The 18,170-nt window shown below is 36.8% G+C and overlaps 1 protein-coding gene across 5 annotated transcripts in view; it reads left to right on the top strand.

Annotated features, from left to right (window-relative positions):
* cep162 (centrosomal protein 162) overlaps positions 1-18,084 on the top strand; it is a 52,779-nt gene extending 34,695 nt beyond the window's left edge. For all 5 annotated transcript variants that reach the window (XM_088625734.1, XM_088625730.1, XM_088625732.1 and 2 more), the window contains 10 exons: positions 252-357; positions 1,370-1,496; positions 5,224-5,387; positions 5,844-5,948; positions 7,151-7,372; positions 9,338-10,011; positions 12,530-12,671; positions 12,822-12,920; positions 13,136-13,270; positions 14,026-18,084. In XM_088625734.1, coding sequence (XP_088481860.1) covers positions 252-357; positions 1,370-1,496; positions 5,224-5,387; positions 5,844-5,948; positions 7,151-7,372; positions 9,338-10,011; positions 12,530-12,671; positions 12,822-12,920; positions 13,136-13,270; positions 14,026-14,244 — 1,993 coding nt within the window. In that variant the 3' untranslated portion in view covers positions 14,245-18,084. The remainder of the gene's footprint in view (positions 1-251; positions 358-1,369; positions 1,497-5,223; positions 5,388-5,843; positions 5,949-7,150; positions 7,373-9,337; positions 10,012-12,529; positions 12,672-12,821; positions 12,921-13,135; positions 13,271-14,025) is intronic.
* Positions 18,085-18,170: the final 86 nt, after the last annotated feature.

Below are 18,170 nucleotides of genomic sequence, written 5' to 3'. Positions count from 1 at the left end.
TTTGTCATTATAGAGTTGCAATATTTTACATTATTTTGCAGTATTTTTAATACTACTTTTTGCTCTAAGGCTTAAAAGATATAATTGATTGATAGAAATGTACTTTTTGGGGAACATATATTCTGTATTCAAATGTTCCTCTAAGTGCAGTACCTCTCCATTTACTATAGTTTTAGTGCAGGAGGCTCTTTAAACACTGAGTGCTAATTGTTTTTGAATTGACATTATATCTATATTTTCTTTCTTATTAGGGAACAAATTACCAGAAATAATCTGCAAAAAGTTCCCGACAATGGCAGTGAGGAGACCAGAGATCACAGCTTCACAGAACTATTAACACAGCTGCGTGCTGCACAGGTACAGTGCACATCTGTTTTTGCTTTTAAAAACAGATTTCTTGTTCATTCCTTTCTGGTATCATTAATAACTTACAGCTATTTTTCTTGACGCCTTGCAGAAAATTGTAGGTTTTGTTGACACTTTTGGTAACATATACACAATTATTTTTATTTCTGATCCCATTACGATTTACTGCCTGCAAGAATATTTTAAAATAATTGAAACAGAAATAGTTTCTATAAGGAAATGTTTTATATTTACCTATACAAAATTAAATTGTTCTTCATATCCTTGCTCAGTAACATGTTTAAATATTTTTCTAAAGCTTTTCTAGTTTGTGTTCAGTTCACCATTTTCCTCTGGGGAGACCAGTAAACATTTTATAAACATTTATGCATTAATTTGTCCTCCATAAGAGCTGTACAGGTCATTCACTTTGCAACCTTTAATGGTTTGACTGAAAACTGCAAGAACGAAAACTGAATGACCAGTTCTAGCTAAAATGCTCTTGTTTTATGAATCACTTAACATTGTGCGATGGCTTAATAACTTTTCAAATTTAGAATAAAATTAAGTTTATTTTTGTTTCAAATGAATAAAGCACACTTTTGTAGAGAAATTTTGTTCCCTTGCTGAAATACAATTGTTGTCAGATGAAAGCTGCATTTTACTTTGGACTCTTGCTGTGTTAAATCATATCCCTCACATCCTTTCTGAAATGACTTCAGATAAAGCTGCTGTCTACCACTGAAATCTTTGTTCAACAAAAGACATTAACCCAGCTGGAGCAAGCGAGCTGTGTGTTTCAAACGTGAAGTTTGTTGCTTAAGGTGGCTGCAGTGCTTTGCAGTGCCATAATGGAATGACAGTTCTCTTGGTGTGCATTCGTTTTTGTTTCCTAGTTTTCTAGAACACACTGATGATAAGCTGGTGCTTTTAAAAATAATTGTGTGGTTTTTTTTTTGCCTCGCAATAAAAGTGCCTCTGAAGTCTTGGCGGTCTTTCACATAGGTCCTCTGTTGATTTGCAGGGGGGAGAAGCCAGGCTTATGGAGGAAGTAAGAAGACTAAAACAAGACAAACAGTCATTAGAGGTGGATCTCGAGGTCATGAAAAAGGAAAGGGATCTAGCTAAAGCCCAAGCTATTTATGTTTCAGGTAAAACCCTTGTGTCTGTGTTGATTTTATCTATGCTTGGGTGGTATCTAAATATTGTTACAAGCTGGGGGGCTTAGACAAATGAAAGGAGTGAAGCTAATGTTTCGCTGATATGGCCGGCAGCCATATCAACCTGCAACTCACAATTGGCAGCCCACTGAAGCTGAGCAGGTGTGAGCCTGGTCAGTACTTGAATGGAAAAACTAAGCTTGCCGCTGGAATAATTGATAGTAGGGCCAGTATACTGACGGGGACGCTAGATTGTACAAAGCTGCAGTTCTTCTGCACCTCTTCAGAGGTCCTGGCTCTCTGTGGTCATTAAAAATCCCAGAGTGTTTCTCAAAAAGAGTAGGGGTGTAACCCCGGCGTCCTGGCCAAATTTCCCATTGGCCTTTACCAATCATGGCCTCCTAATAATCCCCGTCTATGTATTGGTTTCATCACTCTGTTCTCCTCTTCACCGATAGCTGATGTGTGGTGAGCGTTCTGACGCACTATAGATGCCATCGCATCATCCAGGTGGGGTCTGCACATTGGTGGTGGTGGTGGTGGTGGAGGGGAGACCCCATTACCTGTAAAGCGCTTTAAGTGGAGTGTCCAGAAAATAACTATATAAGTGTAGGGAATTATTTAAATCGGGTCCTGACACCAGCTTGCTTTGCCTGTAGGGAAATACACAGTAACTCTTGGGGGCTTCCATGTTCCTGACAGAGTGAACCAGCAGAGTAATAAACAAGACGGGAAGCAAAAGGTGTTAATGCTGCACACAACATATAATACATTTTGTGCAAGTATTTAACAATAATTCTATAATAGTATTTGGCCACAGTCTTAATCTTAATCCTGTAAATGTTGTACAAATACCACTGAGCAAAGGGAAACTCATTTCTTTTTAAAATCAAAGACCCCACTCAGAACCAAGTAACTCCCTAAACAGATGCTAACCAAAGGGGAACTATGCAAAAATACAAGTGAAATATTTTTCTTCAAAAACATCTCAAAATAGAAAATGAAATAAGAAAGTATTCCAAATCTCTAAGGTGAGCTTGAACTCTGTGGTGCTCAGATTACCTGAAAGGTTTCTGTATTCCAGCCTGCAAAAGGGGGCATCCACTCACAGTACAGATTTTTAGATGGCTGGAGTATAAAAGAATAGTCTTTCTTAATACTGCATTGCAAGGCTCATCATTCTACTAAGCCATCCAAATGTGCTTATTGACTCACACACGCACTTCAAAGAGTGCTCATTGTCTTGATACCCTGTCACACATAACAACATGCTAAAGGATGCTGAGATGGGTAGATTGTGTAATTTCCTCCTTTAATTGCTTTTATTCAGAGGTGTTCTAATTGAAGTTTGAAAGTAATAAAATTACTTAAACCCTTTTTCTTCCTATAGCCTTAGTTTTCTCAAGATGAATACACTACATGAATACACTAAAGATTAATTTCCACTTGGAAATAAAGAGTATCAAAGTTACCAAGACAAATACTTAAGAAAATGGATACTTTGCAAACAATGGGAAAACAAAATGTTTTTAGTGAAGGAGAACTGTGGGAGTCCTACCCTTTTTATCTCCGATGTAGCTTTTGATCACCTTTACCTGATGAGAGTGAGCCATGGAAACACATTTTGGATGGTTTTACCCCTGCGCGAGGGGAACAGTTACACTGCTTCTACGGCATTGGGATTAGTTCGCCCATCATTTGTGAGCTTTTACCATTCCATTGTTCTGCCACTGCCTTAAATGGCATTTTCAAACACCAACACTTGAAAATGGTACTGACCAGGATGATGTGTTTTATGCTTTGCTGATTGCTCTGCAATCTTTGTTCCTTCTGAATGAAGGAGATAAAGCTTCCCTGATAAATATTTCAAGTACGCAGTACTCCTCGTGTCATCCATTGCTCTGGCTCATTTACACAGGCAGCTTACATGAATCTTCATGTAAATTGTGCTTTAGCCTTAATTATACCTGAGGCAAAACATTTTCAGACTTAACACAATTCTGTACTGAGCTAGCAATTAAAGGTATATTCTACCTGTTGACCACTGACATGTTCTTGACATCAGAGGTAATGTTCACACCTTTCAGTATACTCCAAAGTCTTCCAAAGTCTTTAATAATAATAATAATAATTGCTTACACTTATATAGCGCTTTTCTGGACACTCCACTCAAAGCGCTTTACAGGTAATGGGGTCTCCCCTCCACCACCACCAATGTGCAGCATCCACCTGGATGATGCGACGGCAGCCATAGTGCGCCAGAACGCTCACCACACATCAGCTATCAGTGGGGAGGAGAGCAGAGTAATGAAGCCAATTCATAGAGGGGGATTATTAGGAGGCCATGATTGATAACAGCCGATGGGGAAATTTGGCCAGGATGCCGGGGTTACACCCCTACTCTTTTCGAGAAACACCCGAAAAGAGTAGGGGTGTAGCTTTCCACACTTTAGCTTTCCTTTAGCTTTCCACACTTACTATCTTTTGTTTTTGAACAGATTACTGAAAACCACTTGTAATGAAAAATTTCCTCCCTTACGGGAGTTAGCAGACACGCGGAAGGATACAGTCTTACGGGACCATTTATGATCAGTCTGAACGTGAGCACAATTAGGCAAACTGCTTGTTGCATTTTGTTCAGTACTTATTTAATACTAAACACGTAATAACATAACACAGGTCACAGACATGAGGAGAGTGCTTAGATCATTTAGCTTGTTTGTATTTTTTAGTTTTTATTTTTCCAAAGTTCTCATCCAACCTTTTTTGAAAGAAGACGGGGTTTGGGCTTCAAGAACATGGCTGTTTAGCTTGTTTCAGACTCCTACGACCTTTCTGTTCTCATTTTGGACAGCTTTTTAGTTTTCAGTGCGCATCGCCGTAGTTTCCATTTGTGTGCTGTGGTTACCGTCTCACTTTCAATGTTTCAGAAGAATTCCACTGGATTGACTTTATTAACACTTTGAAGATTCTGAAATGGGTTCACTGTCTTTTTAGTTTGTGAGAGCAGGACATTCCTTTTAAACCTGGGATTCCATGCTTATTATTACATTGTACTGTATGTTTTTAACAATATGTCCTAATACTGTTTGCTGTTATTGGTTAAAAGATTAACAAAAGGTGTCTGCATAAATGCATATCTTTCTTTTTATTAGCCTCCTGATTAAGAGAAGGATAAGTGTTTCTTTCTGGGTTTTTATTCTGATATTTAAGTTTGATTTAGTTCCTACAGTACACTTGGCCCAGTCTGATTTTTTTCAAATCTTCTTCAGTATTTGCTATCTCATTTTGCCATCTCATATGCGCTATTTTCTTATTTTAGTGTTAACTGCAAATGTCACTAGTTTACTAGCTATACCAGAATCTAGATTAGTGGTATAAATTGAGAAGTTGTCATACTTCTGACCCTGTGGTACTCCCCTAATTTCATCACCCCAGTCTGACCACCAATTATCTATACCCTGCGGCTTTGATACTTCTCTCTTCAATTAGTCATGAAAAGACTTTTGAAATAAGCCGAATAAGCCCCCAAATTCATAAAACAAAAAATAAAATTACTAAAACTGGGAAAGACGTTTTGATACATCCTTTGAAAAGATGTTTAAGCCAGGAGAAAGAAATGTCCATTGCAGTCTGAGAAGTGATAATTGTATTAGTACTAAATATGGCCCTGCTGAATCACTGTGTCATAGGCTGTGTGTGTCCGTGTAATTGGTAGGTGACAAGACCTTTGAGATGAAGGTTATGGGAGAAAAATACAATCAAGAAATAGCCGATTTAAAGAAGAGATTGCAGTGGTATGCAGAGAACCAGGAACTGCTGGATAAAGACACCATGAGACTCCAAGCAGCAACCTCTGAGATTGAGAAACTGAAAGAGCAGGTACAACAAAAATATCCTAACACTTAAACTAGAGCGCAGTTTAATTTAATAAACAAATGCAAAAGAAGTTGCAGCCAGAGGTTATTGTGCACCATTCATCCGATTTTTTCCATGGCTATTAATTATTAGCAGGGATTATTTGATAAGTGCAGGGATTCTTTAATTGCCTAACATCTTTCTCTGAAGGATGACCATGAATAAACATGGAAAGGTTGTTGCTACAGACCAGACTTTCGCTGTCATCATCTAAAAATCATCTACACTTCTGAACTTTGAAAGACCATTAAAAAAACCTTTAAGAGTATAGTTGATTTTTTTGTAAAAGGATGCGGTGGGTAGTAACTTTTTTTTTATATGCAGCATGCCCAAATAAAAAGCGGTTAGATTTTTTTTTTGCCCATCACCTTTAAAAAAGGCTATGTAAGAACTTAAAATAACCTGAACTTCTCTGGACAGGTAGAGAAACTTAAGGCTGAAGTTGGAAACCGAAATATTCAGCAACAAAGAAAGATGAAGGACCGAGTGGGGGATGCAAAGAGAATTCAAGACCTGGAACGACAGGTACCCTTTTAGAAGAAATGACCTCATAAAAATACTCTGCCTTTTCTGTTTTTTATTTCATTCAAAAGCAAAGTAAGGCTCCTATGATTTTCTATTTAGAGAACAATATTAACATATCGACCTGGCCAAATTGATCTGACTGAAGAACGGTTCATGCTTCGTGACTTTAAATTTAATAATATGCCTATCTTATAATAGATAATACATATTCAGTGGATGGGAAACTGTACCCATGCTTTATTTGTCTGTCTGACTTAATTTTGGTTGTATCCGGAAGAACTTAAAATTTCTCTGCACTGTCCACATGAAAGGTTTCATCAGTGCACCATTTCTCTCTCTTGTTTACTGGTCTGATCAGTCGTGTTTGATCTCTCCAGGAGAGGACAGCGAGTCATATGAGTCAAATGACTGTGACATTTTCGGTCTGTATTAATAAAACAGTCATTAAACAGTATTTTTGAAAAACACATTGTGAAAACATCCTTCATAGTCTTGTTTTCATGTAATACTTTTAACTGGTTGTTACTCTAATTTGTCTGGCTGGCACTTTTCTGTACATAATATGATGGTGCGGAAATAGAGGGCCTCCCAAGGCCCACCCTTCGTTATTTTGTTGAATTTAATTCTCTAATAACTTAATCACTGGTACCAGTTGAACTTCCGAAATGTATATAGCCCTGGTCAGATTTAGGGATGTAGAAAGCAGTTATCTCATGTTAATGATAAAATATCCAAAAGATATATGTTCCAGTGAAACACATACCAGAGGACATGAGTGCATTTGATCACAAACGGGAGGCACCTCTTTACACACAGGGTTGTGGGAAGTCTGGAACAAGCTATTCAGACATGATTTTGGAGACTATACTGGATGGGATAATTGAATCGGTTAGATACTAACAACTGTACCACAGGGGATAGATGAACCAAAAAGCCACCTCTGGATTCTAACCATTCTTATGTTCTTAAGACTGTCAGTATTTGTGTTTGTACATTAAATTTTCCAATTTGTTTAAACAACATGGAATTGTGATTGTAAATTGTGCTCAAATGTAGATACGATACACATGAAGTTCTAAAAGTTATTTAATGTATCTGCTAGTTTCTACAGTTTTACAAAGACAAATTTCATTTGCATATTGTGTGCACATGTGTGAGGGAAATTGGAATGAAAGTGTCGTTTCTGATTCCATTTCTCACAGGTGAAGGAAATGGAGGAGATTATCAGGAGAAGACATCCAAACTCTCTACCTGCACTCATTTATGCAGCGGCCTCAGCAGGAGAAGGTGGAGCAGCAGCAAAGCCTGAAACCGTGACCTTCCTGGAGAAAAGAGTGCAGAGGCTGGAGGCTGAACTGCAAGGCAAAGACGAAGAAGCCAAGAGGAGTCTCCGAGCCATGGAGCAGCAATATCATAAAATAAAGGTACTGAGGAAATTGCTGCTTTTTCCAAAGTTCCTTTTCAATGCTGGATTTCTGAAGTGCGGCCTGTTTTTGGGCCATAAATAATTTATTTAGGAAAACAAGTGTTAGCATGTCAGTATGAAAAAGGGGTAGTAGGGGTGTAACAAGATGAGATGTACAGTTCCAGAAATAATTCTTGAATTAGAAGAAAGTGGGAATGGAATGTATTGATTCGGTTGCCCCTTGCTCACCTGCCATTCGGCAGGGAGCTGACCCTGGAGATGGAGTGGGTGGCCTTGGAACTGGAATGTTCTGTCCTTCTATTCCAGAAGCAGAAGTGGATGTTACCATGGTAACTCCAGGGCCCCACTAGGGCCATAGGTGAATAGAGAGCTGAGGAGCTTTTAAGTTCCTCAGTGCCCCCTTCGGCCTGCTGTGAGAATTCAGTTATGTTCTCCATACACTGGTGTCCTTGAGTCTTTTTAGATATCTCATCCTACAATACATGCACAATATTGTATGGGAGATTTCCTCCCCAGAAGCAATGGGAATTTAAAACTACAGTGGTATCACTGTCTGTACCTAAACGAGGAAGTTGATTACTTTTCTTTTCAGTTTCAGTGAACATCAAATAATACAAAGGAAAAGAAAAAAGGTAATTGAAAGGAAAACACAAACCAATATGGTGCCAGAAATAATTACAAATCTGAACACATTTATTTGACATGTTTAAATAATTGAATTGTTTTTTTACTTATTTTTTGAGTTTTTAATAGAAGTTTAGCAACACTGCCTTTCCACCTTATAAGCATTGAAGGAGGCAGTGTATTAAACCTTTTTGTTACTAACAGATTGATTACAAATGAATATTTTTCCTTTTTTTATCTTGCAAAGGCATATAACATAATATCAAACTCCTTGCATCCAACATTCACCTTTAAATGCATAAAAGTTTATCCAAAACTTTGTATATCTACGTAACAAATAAATGTGCTCTTTTTCAGCCTTATAGAACACACATCCATCATCCTGTTCATGTTTTAATCTAGAAAACATTCACTAAACAGGGTAAAACCTACAGATGAGTTTTTAACCTTAAATGTAAGCTGTATCTGCCATGAGTTGTCCTGACTAATTTAAGTTTATCTTTTCCAACACTGGATTCCAGACGTACAGGGGGAATGAAGCAGGGTTTATACAGATTACTTATTTGGTTAATTTTGCATTTAAGTGTTTTTTACTGGCAAGATTATTGGTTTTTAGTGTATTATGTAAGGCAGTTTCATAATTATTCGTCGTACTCTATATATTCCAGTTGATATTCACATTTTGTACTGAAACTGAAAAATTGTTATTTTTGTTCTGAAATGTAATTAACAGAATAGTAGTTAACTTTGGGTAATTCTGTACGGGTGTTATGGCTGTATTAGACAATATCACACTTACAAAAAATACAATAATATTTGAAAGTGACATAAAACGTATTCAGGTTCTGTTGAGCATTACAATTTGAAATGTATTAAGGAATGTTTTTTGTACCTCTTAATTGCAGTTTAATATACTCCTTTATTGAGTATATGTCTTCTCAGCATAATTGTTTTAAGTGTTACAAATTATTTTTTAATGTGATTTATTGGTCCGTTCAGAATGAGAATGAAGATGTACTGTATGTGCCATGATAGACTATAAACTTATGAAAGGCATTAAAATAATAGACATTTATGTTACAGGATTAATTAAAAAGCGATCTACTGTATGTTGCTCTGAAGGCTGTAATGCATGCTGTGACTGCATTTGTGTCTTCCATTGTATTATTTAAGACATTATTGATGCAAGTTACATTTATAGTTTTTCCTGTGCCAATTCTCAAGTAATTTTGTTTAAGATTAATCAGGACTTGTATATGTTCCGATGTGCCTTGATACACTTTATTCTACATTGCTAATTACTGTAATATAAAGATTGTCAACTGTCATTATTGTTTAGATCCAGTATGAGCAGAGGATTTCTGAGCTGGAGCAGCTGCTGTCCCATAAACTCATTCCTGAAAGAGAGGAGTCTGATCAATGGGCTGCCGAAGCAGGGGCTTTGGGAGAGGAATTGAAACAATTAAGAGAGGCTTATCAAGCCAAAGAAGATGCTCTCCAAAGAGAAATTGAAACCTTGCAAAACCAGCTTTTACCAACCAAGCAGAAAGTGGCTGAAAACTGTAGGAAAAGTCCCCAGAGACCTGAAAAGCAAGTAGAAGGGACATATAAAATCAGGTTGGACAAGCTCAATCAAGAAGTGGCTGCCAAGAATAAAACAATACAAGAACTTTCGAGAACGGTAGAGAAGCTTCAAAAGGAAAGACGGTCCCTGCTGTCCAGACAGACAGGAGATGGAAAAGTGTGTCCAAGCAAGCTGCACTCTTCCCAAAGGAACAAGAACAAGTCCGTCCCCGGGGCTGATAGGAACAGTACTGGGGCAGTTGAGGGTTTTCCTGCCACTTGGGATGAGAAGGACTACCAGCCCCATGCCTTTGCTGGCTCGCATATCTCAGAAGTCCTTCAGGACAATGAGAGGCTGGAGCGGGAAGTGGAAAGGCTTGCATTAGACATGGATCAGCAGAGAGTGAAACTGCAGGCAGCGGTTGCACAGGCTGAGTGTGAGGCCCGAAGGTAAATACAGTAAACTGTACTCGGTAGCGGCCTGTATTTCCCGTATAGACAAGAAGACAATTGAATGTTTGGAAGAAACTCAGAATTCTTTGTTGCAACAACAACAGTATTGATTTTTGGTAATAAATTTTAAAAAGAAATAATTAACAACTGTATTTCTGTGACTGCTTTTACGTTTTGGGGATCTGGGCATTAAAGTAAATATGGGAACTTACCTTTCATAGTGCTTGGGTATAAAAAGATTGACATTTTTATTCCCTCTTATTAACTATCAAATTGAGAAATTTGCCCTAATATGAGCCTAACAGCAGCCTGTTCTGATGTTAAAGAGCACTTTAAAAAAACCTCTTACTGATATATTAACTAAATTGAATTCCTTTTTCAAGTGCCATTAGAGATTAAGCACACTTCCCTTTATAAGAGCTTTTGCTAGAATCGCTTGGTTAAGAGTTAGCTTTTAAAAAATTAAACTGCTTTTTCTGTTAATTTGAGCTCAGTGGTTGCTGAAGGACCTAGCTAATTTAAATGTAGAAAATCGTCGAACTGGGAATTTTGTCTTTGTTTTTTCTGCGAGAACCTGTCAAGCTGCAGCAGTGAGATTGTAGTTTTATTTCAGGCTGTGCTTCTTACCACCCTATAAATCTAGTGGGTGCCATTGAAATGTCTGTGTCCTGCTGGAAGAGAGGTAAAATCAGGACTGGAATACTCATCTGGCCACTGTTGAGTCATGCTAGGGTAAAAGGAAAGGTTGATGGTAGGGCTGTAATGTTATTATGTAACCGGCATTTCGAATGAATAGATTAACAACTCAGTTTCAGAAGATGACTAGCAATATTCTCCTTTTGAAGGAGCATAGATATAGGAACAATTATTATCGGCTCAAAATGGGGAAAAAAAGCAATGTACATTCAACTTCACTTTACATATGTTTAAGTTTTTCACTGCATTGAAATTAATGTACAATTAATGATTGTCAATAAATATTGTTGTTCAGTCATTAGGTAATATAAATTCACTGTAATTTAAACCATGTGACTGTACCACTCTTTTTGTTCACTGAAATAGCATGGAGTTTGAGGCTAAATGGCAATTTTTACCCCTTTTCCTACCCAGCCACAAGCCAAACCATATTTTGAAGTTGTTTTAACACCAACCTCAACAACAACGTAATACTGACACTACTGTCACCTTCAGTGCATCCTGAATTATTCTAAATTATTCTCAACTGTAATATGAATGAAGAATATCATACATACAGTACAGTATATACCGAGTTTGACTACTGTTTTATTGAGACTGAAAATATCATAACTCATCTGTGTTGTTGTTGTTTTTCCAGACTTTATCCAGGGTTTCTTGATCAATTTTTATGAAGTGGCAACTTTATAGAAATGTGCTTATTGTACAGTTTCAGCATACACATTAAAAGTACCTATAACCCATACAAAATAACCAACAATAAATAGAAAAGTGTCACTAACTCCTTTCCAATTGTGATCTAGTTAAAACCATAAAGGGCATTCAAGATGGATTTTGGTCCATACAGAATGACGTGTTTAAAGTTATTGATCAAACCTTAATACATTGGTTAGATCACCGTATTGCATGGTGGTAAGCTCCTCAATTAATCAAAGAAGTTACATTGGAAACAACATACAGTATATTGGGGTATCTTATAAGGGTGACAGCCTGTAAACATGAGTCAATCAAGGTTACCTGAAACAAGTGTGCAGGATAAAAATGCAGAGACTAGACATGTAAATACAGTTTCCAATTATTGTTGGTGGGAATATTTTGTTCAAAGGTAGCTGCGTATCTGAAACTGTAGAAAAATGTTCGAAGCCTGGCATCTGCAGTCACAAAAAGGCTCAATTTCAAAAGTGGAAATAGCAGATTTTGTGTGATGGATATCCCTTTTGCAAAAATCATTTAATTCAGAAAGGAGTATGCTGTGCAGATTTAATTAAGAGACTGCAATGGTTGGCCATAAGACAACACTTTGAATATTTTGAAATTGGGCAATTTTGAAAACATTAAATAGCATTTTATTTAGACATGATTTAATTATTGACTGATGTTTATTATTCTGTAATGATTTTTTTAGTTTATTCTTTCTTTAAAAATATTTGCATGCATTTGATATTTAGCTTTTTTGTCATGCATGCATTTGTCTGGGCGCCTTCAGCAGTAGCGCAATATTCCTAATGCACAAAGTGACAACTGCAAATGCCAAGAACACTTTTCTCAGAAACTGCTACATTGTTCTGTCACAGAATAAGGTTCCCTCTCTGACTTTATAAGGTCAGAGACATAAATAACATTTATGTTAAAACTGTGATGCTGTAATTAACGACACTATTTTAATACCAAGTCCAGGACCTGGTTTTGTAATCAATTTTGACATTTTATTTAAATAGGACTCTTTTTTTAAGCTGTGTTCAGTTTATATACCAAATATAGCTTTTATTAATAAGCTCTGTTGTAAGTTAATTTAGTTTGTCTTGGTTATTTTGCACAGGACTCAAGAGGAGACTGCGGAATATGTTTCTTCATTAAAAGCTGAACACCAGAAAGAGCGTGAGCACCTTGTCACTCATCATGCTTTGGAACATTCTTCTTCTAAAGTTGCTGAACTCTCAAACAAGGTTTCTACACAGGAGGTAGGAGGTTTATGCATTGCCTTATTGTTTTAATTGGTCATCAGACAATATTGGTAATGATTTACTGATATTTGTTCTCTGCAGAGCACTGTGGCTACAGATGCTTTCTAATATGCCATAAATTGATCTTTTATAATTCTTTTTATGCAGATAATGATCAGACATTTACGTGATCAAGTTAGTGAGTTACAGAAAACCAAAGAGGCTCTTACTGTTCTACATGTCCGTGAAGAAACTCTGCAAACCCAGGTACCTGATAATGTTTTAAAAAATGATCTTCTTCTTGTGCAGTTGGAAGGTTCAGTAAAACATAAGAAAGCAGTATTCAAATTAAATGTCTACAAAGAACAAGGAGCAATTTTTTTATGACTCTGCATTTTAAGGTTTGCATAAAACAATGGATTTTTTTGCATCATAACCAATTTCAGAAATGCCTGCAGTTATTTATTCATCTTATGTTGTAGATGGCAAAGCTTTTGGAAGAACTCCGAGAAGCAAAAGAGGCTCACACACCTGAACTGAAACATTTCTCCGCACTAGAAAGAAAAATTAAGAATATGGAAATAAGGCATTTGCAGAGAGAACAGGAACTCCAACAGGTAACAAAAGCCGTTGATAAGACTAATAAAGGTTACACTGGGATTGTATGAGACTAAAATGTGTGATTGAACAGGGCAGCTGTTTAAGGCGGTTGTGATATGGAGAAGATATTTATTGGTATAATATTTGGGAACAATCGCAATTTAGCCAAATATGGATTGGATGAATGTACTACATTCCTATTCTAAAAATTAATGACAGTGCTGCTTACCTCTTAAGATGTTATCTTTATATTATCTTTTTGAATTCCATTCAGAGTTGATTGTTAGGCAGCTGCATTATGGTATTAGCGTGATATCGTCAGATCTCTGAAGCCAGGCAAGGCTTGTGCCTATTCAGTGCTCCAATCTTTCAGATAAAACACATTTAAAGGAGGTCCTCACTGCTTTACCATTAAACATATTACACAGCACTGTTCATAACAGTAAGGGTGTTAGCCCTGGTGTCCTGCATGAATTCATCCGTAGCTAAACCTCCTAAACCTGAGTAATTTCTCACTTCTCCACCTAATCTGCTCTGTAGTGTAGCTGCTGGCACAGAGATGTGTATCCATGTCACCAATTACTGTAGGTTTGAGGCTTCAGCGGCTTGATATAGTGAGGCCCCTCCTATACGCAAAGCACCTTAAGATGAAAAGCACCAAACAAATGGAAGGGATGCTTTTTATGATTGGAGTTAAGAAAGTAGCCTTCAGGACTTGGCTCAAGGTTGCGGTGGAGTCCCGCTCAGTAGTGTTTCCCGTGCTCACTTTCAGATTATTGAGCAGACCCGGCGCGTTGTTCATGAGGAGCAGCAGCAAGAAGTGTCCAAGTGGAAGAGGCTTGCACAGCAGAAGACTGGGGAGCTGGAGGCGTTCAGAGTGGAGCTGGACTCGATACTGGACGTGCTGCGGGAACTGCAGAGGCAAGGGGTTGTCATCCCTGCTCCCCACACAGCCACGCAACGCGTGACCAGGCTGGACTGGACGACATGATAGCAAGAACAGCCAAGGACTGTGGCGTAATTTATTGCACGCAATCAATGTTTTTTTTTAAAGTATTTTGTATAGTGTTTTATTGAAATAGCATAAATTATCCATCAAAATAGGCTCAAACAGCTTCATATTCTTAATGTTCTTTTCTTGTTTTGTTTAGTTCTCCAACGGGTTCCTTTTCAGATGTATAAAGTTCACCTTCCCCTAGAGATCTCTTTTCATTTTAGCTTTGAAACCGTAGGGCCCGTAAGGCCATTTTGTTGTCCAAAATGCCAAGATTTTCAATCCTTCACTTCAGTCTTAAGTGCAGGTAACAAACAGCAAAGGAAAAACTCTCAATTCTGAATTCCTTTTCTGCCACTGAAATGTTCAGGTTTGGTCACACACTCCTCTAATGGGGAAGACCTATCTGTCTGCTGCTAAGGAGGACCATAATTGTGCATGTACTTGGATGTGTTTTATTGAAGAAGTGTGCTGCAGTGATATGTATTATTGGGAAGGTTAGAACATTGTGTCCCCGCTTAACAGATGCTTTCTTGTGTTGGGATAGGGGAGGGAGAGCAGATCTCATGCCTGTGTTATTTTAGGCAGGGTTCTATTCCACCTGCATTCTGAATTCTTCAATTAAATCCCTTTGCATTTATTTTTTTTCTGGTTTCTAGATTCTGTTAGTCCATCTGTGTGTGCCATTTGAACAAATGACAGATGATTTGACTCAGCTGTCCTGTATTAGCAGTCCAGTGTTTTCTAGAAAGAACCCTTTGTATACGTTCTTTGATTTATGTGCCCTTCCCCATGATTTTCATTTGTGTCCTCTTGTTCATTTCTCAAGTGCTACCTTTACATGTTACGGTTATTTGAAAATTGAATCCATTTTAAAATTTAATTTGGCAAATTAGAAGTTAGAATAAATAATCTGGATACGGGTTGTTCTTGATTTATGCACTTTTATGTTGTGCGTCTGTAGTTAGTATACATTTAGGAATTCTCAGTTTTTTGCCATGGCCAGCGACACGGGACTTGATGGAGTGTTCAAGACGATATACGATGCAACGAATAGAGTTGCTTGTAGGGCTCATGTGGATTTAACCTTTACTAACCTGGAGTAAACCTACTTGTTCCATTGTTACTCTAAAGTCAAGTAAAACAACAAATCCACAACCTTATCATTCAATAAATAAAGCAAAGGTCCAAAATAATGGTTCAGAAACCTGAATAAGGAAATACAGTAACATAATGTAATATTATGTTACTTTAAACATTTAAAAGGACTGGAGATGGATGCATGGTCAAAGTGTATCTACTGTATGTTCACACAACTGCATTTTAAACATTATTTAACACACAACACCGTTCAACCCACTGATAAACATTAGCTAACGTAATTTTAAAATGACTTTATTTGTTGCGTCTTATATAAATATCTTAATGATTAAATATGTGTGATTATTTTTTTATTTGGCTGTTCAACACTCTGGCTGGGAAAGCTCACCACCCAAGTTGTGTGGATTCTTATGTGAAATTGTTTTTTAAATTTCTGCTGTGCTTTTCAGGGATACATCTGCCCTGTGTAAATCAAGAACTACCTGCTCTATGCTTTATGTGCATATGAATTTCTCACTTATGTTGATAAAGTACAGTACATTTCCCAGTATTCTGTGTTTACAGAAAAACAGAATATGCCCTTTAGGAAACACAAACCCACTTTTGTTCACTCTGTGGTTTTCAGAAGTAGTTTCTTTTGTTAGAACACTTCTTTTCTTATGGTCTACATTTCTTTCAAATCCCATTGTATACAGTATTACTGTCCCTTTTAACAAAATTGCACATTCACAACTTTTCCAGTCATTGTTTTACAGCTTGAAATTCTCTTAAACTCCTTTACAGAACTGGCTTTGTTATGATCGTGGGTAATTTGGTCTAATGATGAAACTGGTACATTTTGGAACCTGTTGTCTTGTTGCACTTTTGTGGGCTAAGCTTAATATTTGGATTTTTTGAAGGAATTGTTAAAAGGAAGTAATTTGACTTAGAATTCCTGTAGTATTCCAGAAATTAGATGGGTATCCCATCCCCGATATTCAGAGTCAGAGTTATCCTTTTTGTATTTCTAATATACAGTTTACATGGCACAGAATATTATTTTGAAAAGCAATATCTGTGGCCATTTGAATACATTGACTTGATTCTGAAGTAATCCATTGAGTTGTCAATATAACTGCCTTGCAGGATTTTGAATATATCCGGGTACCTCATACTCTGCTCTGCTCAACACTAAAAATTTAAAGTTCTTCTGGACTACCATTATAGGACACTCCTTTATCTTTTACAGCTGTCTTTTACATTCTACTCTTAAATATCTGTTTTCTATCACTTTTTCAGTTCTCAATCCAAAGACATTTCCTTGAATGATTATGGCCTTCAGTTAAAGAAGTAACCCTTTTGTGTGGAAATTCATGATTCAGAAGCCTTCTAAAAATGTTAATACACTGTACTGTGTACTGTTATGTCCATTAGAACTGTTGCTTATTCAAAGAATTCTTACTGTGTATATAATGTTGTGTATTCCATAACCTTACCTGTAATTGTATTTGAGAACAGGATTTGTTCTAGGCTCCCTGGGAGAAGATTAAGAGTGTGAATGTGTGGGAGGGGGCAGTATCTTTGTTCTGTCAATCTGACCAAAATTGAAAATGACAAAATTAACACTCTAGGTGGCAGTTGGTTTTGTAGTGTTGCTAAAGTACATGGAGTGGGGTTTAAAAAGGAATCCTGCCTTTGAACCAAAGTCTTTATCATCTTTCCATTGACCAAGAGCTGTTTAAGTACCAAAGCTGCTCTGAGATCAGCTGGGCCACAGGTCTACAGTCAGAAATAACACTTTGGGAATTAAACTCATTGACTCTATTTTGCCGAACTAAAATCCCTCTAATGTCACCTAATCGTTTTGTTAAGAGAATGTTGGTTGCATTTCATTTTAGAATGAAATGGATATGGAATGGTTACTTCAGAAAGTGTTTAATTTAAAAAATCTGTATGTGTACTTTCAGAGTTTTAAATTCTGTCCTTAAAACCCCACTTGTTTATCTGTAGGTTGCGAAATTGTACCTTTGGAGTACAGGCAGTAACAAGCATGGTTGCCATGGCAAACCTTATTATAAAGCATAATAGCAAAATAATAAATGCAGAGGCACAGTTTATAGCTGAACGTTATTATTCTGTCCTTGTAATTAAACAAAAACAGTACATTTCTATAGACAGAGAAAAACCTGAAATAGCTTAATCTTGTATCACATTTTATTTGGAAAATAGCAATAATTGTCCAAACGCTTACAGAAGGACAAATGCTTTATATCACTGAATCTATAATTGCAGATTTTTGTAATATTTATGAAAAAATAATAGAAATGATCAAAATGTAACTGTTTTTGTACATTCACATACAGTATTATGAATTCTGTTTGGTATTGCAGCAGCGGACTGAAACATACAGTAGATGTATATCATATTGCAATTTTTCATTTTGCTGCCCATTCTACTGGAGTATCAGTTTTAATATTTTTTCTGTCCTATTCTAATTTTGATTACTGCAATTTAGAAATATGAACGCGTTTGTCAGAAGACCTACATATCATTATCGTTTTGTTTTTGTAGACCACAATAGACAATTGAAATAAATTGATTTATTGAAATTGTCCCAGTTCACACTTGAGTAGATTTGATTCTGACCTACAATACTATGTGTTGGAATGCACTTCACCATCCATATGCTGGATAAAACCAATGAATGAACTTATGATGACTTGAAGTGAATAAAATAAGATGGCCATTAAAAAGTGAGCTTGCCAAGTTTTGGGATTCATTTAAACCAATAGAAATATTATTGAAGTGCATGAAGAATTTTGTGAACATCACAATCTTTTACA

This window comes from Lepisosteus platostomus, chromosome 3, assembly GCF_059453375.1.
Source record: "Lepisosteus platostomus isolate fLepPlt1 chromosome 3, fLepPlt1.hap1, whole genome shotgun sequence".
Taxonomy (NCBI): Eukaryota; Metazoa; Chordata; class Actinopteri; order Semionotiformes; family Lepisosteidae; genus Lepisosteus; species Lepisosteus platostomus.
The sequence above is the reverse complement of the archived record's forward strand: the minus strand, read 5'-3'. Positions and strand labels throughout refer to the sequence as shown.